Source organism: Protobothrops mucrosquamatus, unplaced genomic scaffold, assembly GCF_001527695.2.
Source record: "Protobothrops mucrosquamatus isolate PMUCROS unplaced genomic scaffold, P.Mucros_1.0 scaffold3567, whole genome shotgun sequence".
In the NCBI taxonomy this organism is placed as follows: domain Eukaryota; kingdom Metazoa; phylum Chordata; class Lepidosauria; order Squamata; family Viperidae; genus Protobothrops; species Protobothrops mucrosquamatus.
In genome coordinates, this window is record NW_015389533.1 from 68116 (window position 1) to 81754 (window position 13639).

General features: G+C 44.8%; 1 protein-coding gene across 1 annotated transcript; it reads right to left on the minus strand.

The window, feature by feature from the left end:
- Positions 1 to 6918: 6918 nt before the first annotated feature.
- On the minus strand, positions 6919 to 7860 carry LOC107297864 (olfactory receptor 52E8-like). The gene has a single exon (XM_015827224.1). The coding sequence runs from the start codon at positions 7855 to 7857 to the stop codon at positions 6919 to 6921; it is 939 nt and encodes a 312-aa protein (XP_015682710.1). The 5' UTR covers positions 7858 to 7860.
- Positions 7861 to 13639: the final 5779 nt, after the last annotated feature.

The following is a 13639-nucleotide window of genomic DNA, read 5'->3' on the forward strand; positions in this document are numbered from 1 at the left end:
ATAATAATAATAATAATAATAATAATTTAATTTATATACCGCCCTTCTCCCGTAGGACTCAGGGCGGTGCACAGCATATTAAAACAGATACAAACAAAATACATCAAAAAACAAAAAAACCCCCATAAAACCAAATTAAAAGCCAAATATTGGAAGCTGTGTGTCAATTAAAATTTTCTTAAAATCATCCCTACCTAAAGATAGGTCAGGGGTAGGCAACTTTGCCTCTTTTATGACTTGTGGACTTCAACTCCCAGAATTCCTCAGCCAGCATGGGGGAAACTTTGGCCCCTTCATGACTCGTGGACTTCAACTCCCAGAATTCCTGAGCCAGCCTGGCTCAGCTTGGAAACCTCTCCGTTTTCCCTCAGCGTGGCTGGCTCAGGAATTCTGGGAGTTGAAGTCCACCAGTCATAAAAGAGCCAAGGTTGCCTACCCCTGAGATAGATGACAAAATTGGTCATTAGGACCAGAGACTTAGTCTTCCAAGCTTTCAGACTTGTGTTGGAGCCCATTCTCTGGGAACTTCTCTCTCTCCTGGATGTCTGCACTGGGCTCTGCGTAGTATTTACACGGTGCCTGGTTGTGTGTGGCTTTTAGTCGAGAAAATGAGCTTTTAGATGAGGAAGTGCTCAGAGCTGCAGGAAATCAAGGATCTTTGTAGCTCAGGGTTGAAGTGAATTCTATCTCTGAACTTGGCTGTTTTCTTGCAGATGTTTCATTATCAAACCAGGTAACATCAGTGCGAGAAAGGAGTGGGATTTGCAGAGTGGAGGAGAAGGAGAAGGGGAGGAGGACCAAAAGGAGAAGGAGGAGGACCGTGAGGTCCTGGATGTTCTCTGAGCTTAGTTGTTTTCTTGAAGGCATCTAATTACCCAGAATAGGTAACATCACCACTTGTAATCTGTCGCTGGGAACAAGCAATGCCTGCAAGAAAGCAACCAAGCTCAGAGAGCGCCAAGGACTCTTCTGCAGGAAACCTTCTCAGTCTCAGCCTCCTGAGACACAATGCAGGTCTTGCTCTCAGCTGAACTATGGACTTGCAATAATAATAATAATAATAAATCCTCTCTGGCAGAAACCTGGAAGAGCTTCAGAGGGATAGAATCAAGATCAGGTGAAGTGCTAATACCACTTTACAAGGCCTTGGTAAGGCCACACTTGGAATACTGCATCCAGTTTTGGTCACCAGGATGTAAAAAAGATGTTGAGACTCCAGAAAGAGTACAGAGAAGAGCAACAAAGATGATCAGGGGACTGGAGGCTAAAACATATAAGGAAAGGCTGCTGGAATTGGGTATGTCTAGTTTAATGAAGAGAAGGACGAGGGGGGACAGGATAGCAGTCTTCCAGTATCTCAGGGGTTGCCCCAAAGAAGAGGGAGTTAAGCTATTTTCCAAGGCGCCTGAAGGCAGGACAAGAAGCAACGGGTGGAAACTGATCAAGGAGAGAAGCAATCTAGAACTAAGGAGAAACTTCCTGACAGTGAGAACAATTAACCAGTGGAACAACCTGCCTCCAGAAGCGGTGAATGCTCCAACACTGGAAATTTTCAAGAAAAGACTGGACAGCCATTTGTCTGAAATGGTATAGGGTTTCCTGCCTGAGCAGGGGGTTGGACTAAATGACCTCCAAGGTATCTTTCAACATTATTATTATTATTATTATTATTATTATTATTATTATTATTATTATTATTATTATTATTATTATTATTATTATTATTATTATTATTATTATTATTATTATTAGGCAGCTCTGGTAGGGGTGGGAATTAAAGGGACAACTTTACAAATGAGTTATAGAATAACAGAATAACAGAGTTGGAAGGGACCTAGTCTAACCCCTGCTCAAGCAGGAAGCCCTACCCCATTCCAGACAAATGGCTGTTCAGTCTCTCCTTCAAAACCTCCACTGATGGAGCACCCACAACGTCTGGAGGGAAACCATTCCACTATTTGCTTGCTCTCACTGTCAGGAAATTCCTCCTTAGTTCCAGGTTGCTTCTCTCCTTGATGAATTTCCACCTGTTGCTTCTTGTCCTGCCTTCAGGTGTTTTGGATAATAGGTGGACCCCCTCTTCTTTGCAGCAGCCCCTCAAATATTGGAACAGTGCTATCATGTCTCCCGTAATCCTTCTTTTTATAAAACCAGACATAACCAATTCCTGCAACCGTTCTCTTATGTTTTTGCCTTCACTCCCCTGAAAAAGCAGAGAAATGTTGGCTACCAATTTAGGAACTGAACTAGGAAGCCATCTATGCTAGCAAACAGGATGCATCTCTTGGGCTTGAACACTCACCAGGCAGAGGCAGCTTTGGAGGGTCCTTTAGAGTGTGGTGTTGTGCATCCTCCGGGGCCCCTCTTGTGTAGCACAAGTGTTGCACCTTCCACGAGAAAGGAATCTTTATAGTCTTGAACAGACCAAGTGAAATCCTTGCCTGGAATTCAAGCTCAGCCCTTCTCTGCCTCCTTGTTGCTTTTTTATGCCTTCCCCTCTGGGAGGGATGGAAGAGCTCTCCCTGCAGTGTTGCTGGCCCTGGAGAGGGCCTGGGGAGGGAAGGAGCCTCCGCAGACTGGCCCGGCCCATTAGCAGGATGGACTGGAAGCCATCTCATCAGGCGCCATGTGGATCCAGCTTTTTCTGTTAGTCCCTGGAAGTGTTGCTGCAAAACATTGGCAAACAAGGGTTCCTTCTTTGGCTCCATGGAATTTTAAAGGAAAGGAAATAGTGGAAGAGGAAATATGATCTTGGTTGGGACAAGCAAACCATCCCCTTCTCTGTGTTACTTTCTCAGGTTTTGGAAACCCAACAGAATGGAATAGGGAATAATAGAATAGAAGGGAATAGGAAATAGAATGGACTGGACTGGACTGGACTGGACTGGACTGGACTAAACTAGACTAAACTAGACTAGACTAGACTAAAATAGAATAGAATAGAATAGAATAGAAAATATGGGAAATAGACTAGACTAGACTAGACTAGACTAGACTAGAATAGAATAGAATAGAATAGAATAGGAACAGGAACAGGAACAGGAACAGGAACAGGAACAAGAATAGAATAGAATAGAATAGAATAGAATAGAATAGAATAGAATAGAATAGAATAGAATAGAATAGAATTCTTTGTTGGCCAAGTAAGATCAGACACACAAGGAATTTGCCTCCGTTGCAGAAGCTCTCAGTGTACATATAAACAGCAAGTGATAAATCATGATCATAATCATCATAAAATACAATCATCGTAAACCATAAGATACAGCACTCAGTGATCTTCATAGGATACTAAATAATGAAGCGTGGGAGCTTCCCTCTTTCCATTCGGGATGGTGTGCAATTCTGGGATCCCATCTTGTGTCTGAAGAGGGCGTGACTAGGAGACCCTTATGCAAGTCCATCTTGTGTGCCTGTGTTGCCCATTCTTGGTTTTGGGACGTCTACTCATGCTTAGTCACCTCTTGGTTAGATTACTGCAATACACTCTACTTGGGGCTGCGGTTGGAGACTCCCTGGAAGCTGAAACTGATTCAGGGGGCTGTGGGTGGAGGGGTCCCACCCGGGAGACAAGCCTTTCCTGACACGGCATCTGCCTTCGGGAAGACCTCGTCTCCCAGCATTTAGATGGCCATGAGCCTACTGAGCTTCTGCATGACTTTGAAGACTGAGTGTTCCCCTCTGGGCGTTGGACAAGGGTGAGAGAGGAACACATCTGGAAAGGTTGCCTGGATAAACACTTGGGTGGGATGGCCTTATTTATGCCATATAGCAGTAGCACTTATACACTGCTCCATGGTGCGCTCTGAGCGGTTTACAAATGTCAGCCTGTTGACCCCAACAATCTGGGCCCCCATTTTACCCACCTGGGAAGGACAAAAGAGTTGAGTCAACCTTGAGCCCCCATGGATTGAACTCCTGACTGTGGGCAGAGTTAGCCTGCAATGCTGCCTTCTGAGCACTGCGTCTCCTCCTGCCTTTTTATTTTCTGAGGTTCTATTTTGTAAGATTTTATTCCCATGCTTGCAATCCGGAGTTGCCATGTGTGAGTTGACTGGCCATGTGAATTGTTTAAATAAATAAAGCCATATTGCTAGGTGTTATATAGATTGGCATCTCCTGCAGTTTTGCATGCTTGCAATTTTAATATTTAAAATTCAGTTGTAAGGTGGATGGGCGTTTCTCTGCTGGATGTCAATGCTGCTAACATCGGGTGTTCTTGCTTTGACAACAGATGGAAATGCATTCATTTTTCTCTTTCGCTTTTAGAGTTCGTTGATGCTGGGAGGGGGAATGTGGATGAGAGTCCAGCTAGTCATAACAATAATAACTCAGCCGTGGGAACCCAAGGTCATTGGGCCCAGAGTTGATAGAGATTTGGTAGGCTGGAGAGCGGGGAGAAAGCCTGTGCTTCAAGTTAATTGGGGAATGTGATTTATGACTCTTTATTGGAGGAGGGAACTGTGCTTTGCTACTTTGTGCCCAGGGGAGGGGAATTCAGTTTTTGGCTTCAACTATGTAGTGCCAATACTTTGTTTCTCGAATAAAAAATTCTTTAAGGTAAACAATGCCTCGAAGTTCTTTCGAAGAGTTTCATCTGTCGGAACCATGACACTGTGCCTTAAATTGGATTCCTGACTTGAGGAAGGTATTGATGACCTCAGATGGATAGTTTCTGTGTCTTCTTTAACACACTTTAGAGTGATACAATTTGCAGTGGATTCAAATAGTGGCTGGATTTATTTTTTGCCTACTGCCAAATATTGGGACACAAACTGGACTGAATTTGTAAAGAAGAGACTGAATAGCCATTTGTCCAGAATGGCATAAGATCTCCTGCTTGAATAAGGGGTTGGACTAGAAGACCTCCAAGGTCCCTTCCAACTCTGTTATTCTGTTAACCTAATTGCTTTGCTTGTTGAATATGAACTTGATAACTTTAGAGAGATCAGAATTTTTACAGTGAAAAAAAAACCAGAAATAAAGCTTTAAATCTTGGACACGGTTTGGTTGTGGTCGCAAGTCCACAAGCAGCTTGGTGTGGCTTGTGGCAATTTCTGAAAACCCAGAAACCCACAGCTGGCAAATGTTGCTGTCCCCAGGAAGGATCTCCCACTGCTACGGAGGTTTTCAAAGCCACCTCCGCCCAGAAAGACCCTCTGCCAAAGGCCCCCAGGCCTCCCCCATACGATTGTCTCCACTGGTGCTGTCCAACAACTGATTGGTACGTTGTTGTTTCTTTGGGACCCACAATTATTTTTAATGTGTCAGTGCAGCCTTTCTTTTTTATGGGTTGTGCCGGCCTGTCTTCAAGTAAACGGATCTATTTACAAAATGTTTGTGCCCACCTTCAGCCATTACAAAGTGAGAAAACAATGAAAGGTAAAGAGCGGAATGCATTTATTAAACGTACTCCAGAAGTAATAAAACCGTGAGACTCTTGATAAGGGGCTTCTTCTGCTGGCAACTTGCAGGGCACCAGAGTCTGTTCTTGGGGCTCACTCCCTCCCCCAATAATCTCTCAGAAAATAACACACAATTGAACTTTCGTCTGTTTTATACAGACAGACCAAACCGCTTTTATTTTGGTGCAGCAATTCCTTCATACCTGAAGAGTTATAAATTGTAATAAATCAAAGTGCAAGTTCTCCCCAAATGTCTGATTATCATCCCAGGAGCTCTGAACTAAAGAATGAATCTTTTCTGAGGATGGAAGCCTTAAAGTCACTTTAAAAGTGCTGTCCAGTAACTGAGATGGAATAGACAACATCACCATCAGATGGATTTGTAGCTGGCTGGCAAACCATACTCAATGAGTAGTCCTCAATGGCACCACATCCACATGGAGAGAAGTAAGCAGTGGGGTACCACAAGGCTCCGTCTTAGGCCCAGTAAACTCTTCAATATCTTCATCAATGACTTAGATGAGGAAATTGAAGGGGAACTCATCAAATCTGCAGATGACACTAAGCTGGCAGGAATAGCCAACATCCCAGAAGACAAGCTCAGGTTCAAAAATATCTTGACAAACTTGAAGAATGAGCTTTAAAAGCAAAGTTTTACATTTAGGCAGGAAAAATCAAAAATAAAGTACAGATTAGGTGAGATCTGGCTCAAAAGCAGCAACTGGGAGAGGGACCTTGGAGTCCTAGTGGATGATCACTTGACTATGAGCCAGCCGTGTGCAGCAGCAAAAGCTAATACAATCCTGTGTTGTATAAACAGAGGCATAGAATTAAGATCGCGTGAAGTATTAGTACCGCTTTATAAAACCCTAGTGACCAATTTTGATCACCATATTACAAAAAAGATGTTGAGACCTTGGAAAAAGTTCAGAGAAGAGCAATTAAGATGATCCAAGGCCTGGAGACTAAAACATATTAAGAATGGCTGCAGGACTTGGGTTTGGCTAGTCTAAAGAAAAGAAGAAACAGGGGTGACATGATAGCAGTATTCCAGTATTTGAGGGGCTGTCACAAAGAAGAGGGGGTCATGTTATTCTCCAAAGCCAGAAGGAAGGACGAGAAACAAGGGTTGGAAACTGACCAAAGAGAGAAGCAACCTGGAATTAAGGAGAAACTTCCTGACAGTGAGAACAATCAACCAGTGGAACAGCTTGACTCCAGAAATCGTGGGCACTCCATCACTGGAAGTTTTTAAGAAGAGGCTGGACAGTCACTTGTCTGAGATGGTATAGGTTCTCCTGCTTGAGCAGGGGGCTGGACTAGAAGACCTCCAATGTCCCTTCCAGTTCTATTCTAATTAGATCCTATCTTAATTTTTTGTTCTAAGGAGGGCAGCCTGCAATTTCTAGCTGTCGTATAATCGAAATTAGCGTCAGATGTTCCCTGTCTGCTGCCAGATGTGAGTCCTTGGTGCTTTGGGGGAGGGGCATGCACCTCATTACTGTTGGGATGTTCAGAATAAATTCTTCCTCCTCCACACCTGGCGGAGCACCCTCTGGCGGATCTCCCTGGTCTTGATGCCGTAAATGATGGGGTTCAGAGTGGGAGGGAGCAGCAGGTAGAGGTTAGCCAGGAGGACGCGCACAGGGGGGGCCACCTTGTGTCCGAAGCGGTGGGTCAGAATGGAGAAGAGGCCTGGCACAAAAGTGATGAGGATGACGCAGATATGAGAGCCACAGGTGTTGAAGGCCTTGAGTTGAGCCTCTCTGGGCAGCTGGAGGACCGTCCGTAGTATCATGGCGTAGGACAGGCCGATGAGCAGAACATCGGAAAGGCCCACGTAGAGGGCCACACTCAGTCCATACAGGCTGTTGACGGTGACATCTGTGCAGGCCAGCTTCACCACGGCCATATGTTGGCAGTACGTGTGGGGCACCACGTTGCTTGCGCAGAAGGGCAGCCTCGTGGCCAGAATTGGGAGTGGCACTATGAGAGCCACAGCCCGGGCCACCACCACCACGCCAATCTTGAAAAGCCGCTGATTGGTCAAGATGGCTTCGTAGCGCAGTGGGGAGCATATGGCCACATAGCGGTCAAACGCCATGGCAACCAGGACAGTCGTCTCCATCACGGAGAATGAGTGGATGAAAAACATCTGGGTCAAGCAGCCGGCAAAGCTGATCTCCCTGTCAAGGAAGAGAAAGGAACACAACATCTTGGGCAGCGTGGCCGAGGAGACCACCAGGTCGATGGCTGCCAGCATGGAGAGGAAGATGTACATGGGCTTATGGAGACTGGCCTCTGTCTTGATCACCAGCAAGATGATGCTGTTCCCCAGGAGGGTGATGAGGTACATGGAGAAGAGGGGGATGGAGAGCCAGGGGTGGGCGGCCTCCAGGCCCGGGACGCCCAGCAGGATGAAGGAGGAGTGGCTGAGGTTCTGCAGGAACATGATGCTGCTGCTCTTCTGCCATCATGGACAAAGATGCTGCCTGCAGGAGACAGAAATGCCTAGCAGATGCCAAAGTACCCCTGGGGCAGAGAAAGAATGGAACAGAGTGGGATGGAATGGAATAGAATTAGAGTAGAGTAGGATAGAGTAGAGTAGAGTAGAGTAGAGTAGAGTAGAGTAGAGTAGAGTAGAGTAGAGTAGAGTAGAACAGAATGGAATAAGAATAGAATGGGATGGGATGGGATGGAATAGAGTAGAGTAGAGTAGAGTAGAGTAGAACAGAATGGAATAAGAATAGAATAGAATAGAATAGAATAGAATAGAATAGAATAGAATGGAATGGAATGGAATGGAATGGAATGGAATGGAATAGAATAGAATAAGAGTAGAGTAGAGTAGAGTAGAGTAGAACAGAATGGAATAAGAATAGAATAGAATAGAATAGAATAGAATAGAATAGAATGGAATGGAATGGAATGGAATGGAATGGAATGGAATAGAATAGAATGGAATAAGAGTAGAGTAGAGTAGAGTAGAGTAGAGTAGAGTAGAACAGAATGGAATAAGAATAGAATAGAATAGAATAGAATAGAATAGAATAGAATAGAATAGAATAGAATGGAATGGAATGGAATGGAATAGAATGGAATAGAATGGAATAGAATGGAATAAGAGTAGAGTAGAGTAGAGTAGAGTAGAGTAGAGTAGAGTAGAACAGAATGGAATAAGAATAGAATAGAATAGAATAGAATAGAATAGAATTACATGATAGAATAGAATAGAATAGAATAGAATAGAATAGAATAGAATGGAATGGAATGGAATGGAATGGAATATCCTTTATTGGCCAAGTGTGATTGAACTCACAAGGAATTTATCTCCAGTGCAGAAAATCTCGGTGTATGTGAAAAGCAACAGAATAATGATAATGATAATCATAATCATAATAGCAATAAGAGGGGTTAGTAAAGAAGAAAATAAGAAGGATAAATAATACTACTACAGCCATACCACATGGCAAAAACACACAGACACTAGACACTAAACAAAAAAGTTCAGAAAGAAAGTGAAATTTTAAAAACTGAAAGTGAATTAGAAAGTGAGTGGGGGCTGCCCCCCCCTCCCAAATGGATCTGCCCTCTGCCTAGTCTCTTGATTTGGGCCCTGCTGGGAAGGAGGCCCTGCTGGGAAACGAGAAGGATCGGCCGGCCGCCTACAAAAAGAGCCTTCAGCCCACCCCCTCCCCTCCTTGGCAGATGGGCCCACAGCTGGATCTGAGGCAGCTCCAGGAAAGTTGACTTGTTTATTTATGTATCTGTTTATCATTCCCGTTTATCTGGCTGTCCATCTCGAATATAAGATCCTGGGTGGCTCGTGACAATTTAAAAATGATTTAAGAAGCAATCACAATGCAAAAACGAAGGTGTACAAAGCGATATAAAAGAGCATGAAAAGCACATGACAAAATCCACAGCTGGGCTAATCTGGCCCAGGCTGTGCCCCGTTCCTGGCAGTTGCTGGCAGAGGCCAATTCCTTGACTCCGAAGGGCCTTTAGCACCCCCAAAGCCCCCCACCACCATGCTCACCTCCGTCCAAGCAGGAGGGCACCTCCTTCCTTTGCCCAGCCTTTGCCCCCGCCCCCCCAAAGGCTGTCTGCTCCGGAACTAACCTCAATAGGAAAACCTCTCCGGGGGGGGGGGGTCAGGATTGCCTGCTGGAGCAATGCTCTGACTTGGGGTCTCCGGAGGGGTTGGACCAAAACACTCATCATCCCCAGCCACAAAACTCTCACTTGGTGGGCCAACGCTTTTCCAGGCAACAGACCGGGACGCACACTGCATTTTTCTATTCAAGCAATTGTCAGCATCCCATCCCCTTGGAGACGGGATTGGCCTCTCTCGGCTTCTCCATATGGAGAGCCCCTGGAGGGGGTTTGCTTGCCCTGGACATTGGCCTGATGAGTGGGGGGAGGGAGGGTGGTGGTCAGCCTCTCCACCTTTCAGTCCTTCCAACAGGTTGCCTCTTCTGTCAGGGAAATCTCTTTCTTTCCCAGAAATCTCCAGCTTGACAGACATACAATTTAGGCCGCTGGTTCTCGAGATTTGTGGAGAAACACACCGAGATTTGCCATGCCGGGTGTCTCCTCTCCAAACCAACGTCTCCTTGCCATACCCAAGTCAGAGGCTGGAGGTCCAGGGTGCCCTACCTGCAACTCATCTCCCACAACCAGCCTGTTTGCCCTGCTCCTCTTTATGCCCAGACAGATTTGGAAACCAGCCATTCTACTGGGATTTTATGGGTTTCCCCACCCCCACCCCACCCCTGCTCCCTTGAATCACCCACCTCACTTGCTTGCAGGAAGACCCACATTTCCAGACAGTTCTTGGGTCCTCATTTGCTCCCCACAGATACAGATGCCCAAGTCCCCACATGGCTGACCCCAGCTTCTGAGCGGGTTGACTTGACAGTCAACCTGCCAACCGTTCAACCAAGCCCTGGCACCCAGAAGCATCAGCTGTGCCCTCTCTGCCGCCCTCGTTCCAACTCTGCTGCTCTCTGAAATGCCAGGAAGGATCCATAAAAACTCGTCTGGACGGCCTCGGGGGCCCCCCCTGAAGAGGGACTGAAATCCAGGAGGAGAAGGACGAACGGGCTCTGCAGACCAAACTCCCCGGGGTCTTCTCTGGAGCACAGATGGCTTCTTGGTGATCCCAAAGGCGCTTTTCCCAAAAGGCAACTGGACTTTCTTGTTTTTTTCCTTGAAAATTCTTCTCATCTTGAGAATGATGATTAAGAATCTCCCTAGACATCATTTTGGTGAATTCTAGCCAAGCATTGGTTAGAGGCTGCCTCCGTCACTTTTGGTCAAGAGGGGGGGGGCGTGCTGTCCCTTCCCAGCAAACAAGGCTCATCTCCCAGCTGGTTGGTTTCTGTAGTCAAGCATTCATGTCTTCAACCATGGCTTCAAAGAGAGGGATTACAGAAAAGGTAAAATGATGGCACGGAAGAAGGTGCTTCGGTGGCTCTCCATTGGACTGGTATATTCAAGTGCTGAGACAGAGAAAACCCTGGGTAGCTTCTGGGTTATGGCTGGATAGGCATGTCTTTCATGAAGGAACTTGAGCAATTGGTAGTCGGATGACAACTTCACCTCTATAATGTAGAGAGAAATTAAAAAGATAAGAACATAAGCTGTGGTGTCCTGGTTGGAACCCCTGGCCCAACATGTCTATCAGCCCATGGGTCTCTCTGCAGATGCCCTTCAGAGGCCTCCCCCCACCTCGGCCACCAAGGCTCAGAATCATCCATCCCCTCCTCCTCTCCCTCCTCTCCCTCCCTCCCTCCCTCCCTCCCTCCTTCCTTCCTTCCTTCCTTCCTTCCTTCCTTCCTTCCTTCCTTCCTTCCTTCCTTCCTTCCTTCCTTCCACAGGTGCAGAGTCAGCTTCTTTTGGGATTAACCAAGTATTAGATCCATCGGTTGCGACATGATGGTCTTTTAAACTCTCTGTCACTGTAAGAGTTCCACTAACCAATGTAGCTTAAGATATATCGCATCTTTGGCATTTCCAACACTCTACTAAAGAAGTAGACCAATTACAGTAAAAGGCGAAAATGAGTGTGGCAAAACTTGCTCTTGACAAATCCACACTGTGGTTTGCAATCAGCACATTCAAAAAATGTGACGAAGGGGCTTACAGATAGATCGTTTCATGATTTGCTTTAGGACCGTCACAAGTGGTGCTGTCAGACTTCTGATTAATCAGAAGTTCCCGGAGTCCTGTTTTCTCCCTTCCCAGCAAGTTCCTTCCCAGCATCAGCCAGTGTCCTGCTGCCCACCATGACCACATTCAGACATTCAGCATCTCCTGTTTCGTAACGATAGAAACGGCTTGGAATATTATGAGACGCAAAGCGAAAGGTTAATGTTGTATTATTTTTGTCATCTACTCCACCCGAGAAAGTCAAAAGGCATTGTCTTTTCTCTCTCTCTCTTTAGACTTTTTCTTTTTTCTATATTTCTAACTTTTGTTTCTTCTATACTTTGATCTTATAATGAAATGTAATTAAATAAAATTAAAACAGACATTCAGCATCTCCTGGTTCCACGGGAGGGAGATATGCCAGAGATTCACAATCCATTTTGGGTTTGTCTGTCTTTAATTTCTTCAAGCTTTATTCTACATTTTAGATTCAGTGTTTCTCAACCTTGACAATTTTAAGGCATGTGGACTTCAACTCCCAGAATTCCACAGCCAGCAATGCTGGCTGTGGAATTCTGGGAGTTAAAGTCCACATGCCTTAAAATTGTCAAGGTTGAGAAACACTGTTTTAGAAAGTTACAAAATATAAACCGAGTGCCAGAATGCACAAGAATAAGAACATTGGAGTAACCAACCCAAAGAAAGGAAAGATCAAGAAGACGCCCCCCCTCACAAACATTAAAGACCACCCCTCCAAATTGAACAAATTACAATTGTAAAGAATTATGGTTGAGGTTCAAATTAAAAGTTTAACATGTGTATTAAGCTGATAGAAGCCACTGAATTATAAAAGATACCATATAATGCTAATTATAATAAAATAAAAATACTTAATCATGTCACTGTATCATCATAAGCTATCATAAAATCTATGCTAAAGAAAACACAATGCTTGGATTAATAGAAAAAATGCTGTTTTTAGAATAATACTCTTTAATGTCTGGAATAATATCACTTTCCCAATTTCTCAATTTAATTCTTCTGTCCATCCCCCGTGCCTGGTGCAGCCATAATTTCTCATAGATTCCACAGTTTAGGTATATATCTATAAATATCTATAAATTATAAATCACTATAAATATTTAAGGGTTCCCCCACAAATCTACTTGTACACATTAAAGTAGTATTCCAGAAATGTAACCAAAGTTCACAAGACTTTAACGTATGGGTCAATAAACCTTCATTTTTTTCCTCATTTCCAGCAGAGGAAATCTAATATCCATCCTTTTGGGTACAGCATGTTTTTGGGGTGGTTTAATACCTTCTTTTTTGTATTTCTGTATTTTTGTATTTTGTATTTTTTGTATTTTGTGTATAGTATTTGTTTTTAATATGCTGTGAACCGCCCTGAGTCCTATGGGAGAAGGGCGGTATACAAATTAAATTATCTATCTTATCTATCTATCTAAATACAAATTTTAATCTCAAATCCACCAATATCATTTTAACATGAAGAGAAGGACGAGGGGGGACATGATAGCAGTCTTCCAGTATCTCAGGGGATGCCCCAAAGAAGAGGGAGTCAAGCTCTTCTCCAAAGCCCCTGAAGGCAGGACAAGAAGCAACGGATGGAAACTAACCAAGGAGAGAAGCAACCTGGAACTAAGGAGAAACTTCCTGACAGTGAGAACAATTAACCAGTGGAACGGCTTGCCTCCAGAAGTTGTGGGTACTCCACAACTTCTTTTTAAGGAGAGACTGGACAGTCACTTGTCTGAAATGGTATATTTTCTGCTGCTTGAGCAGGGGGTTGGACTGGAAGACCTCCAAGGTCCCTTCCAATTCTGCTGTTCTATGATTGTAACATTTCTAAGAATGTTTAATCGCTGACTATAGGGGGCGAGACTCTGGCCCCCTCAGAGAGGGCACGCAACTTGGGTGTCCTCCTGGATCCACGGCTGACACTGGAAGACCATTTGTCGGCCGTGACCAGGGGGGCGTTTTATCAGGTTCGCCTGATCTACCAGTTGCGCCCTTTTCTGGACCGGGATGCTTTGCGCACAGTCACTCAGGCCCTCGTC

What these genes read in the sequence shown, in the direction of transcription:
- LOC107297864 (XM_015827224.1), bottom strand. Translation starts at nt 7,857, where the DNA reads ATGTTCCTGCAGAACCTCAGCCACTCCTCCTTCATCCTGCTGGGCGTC.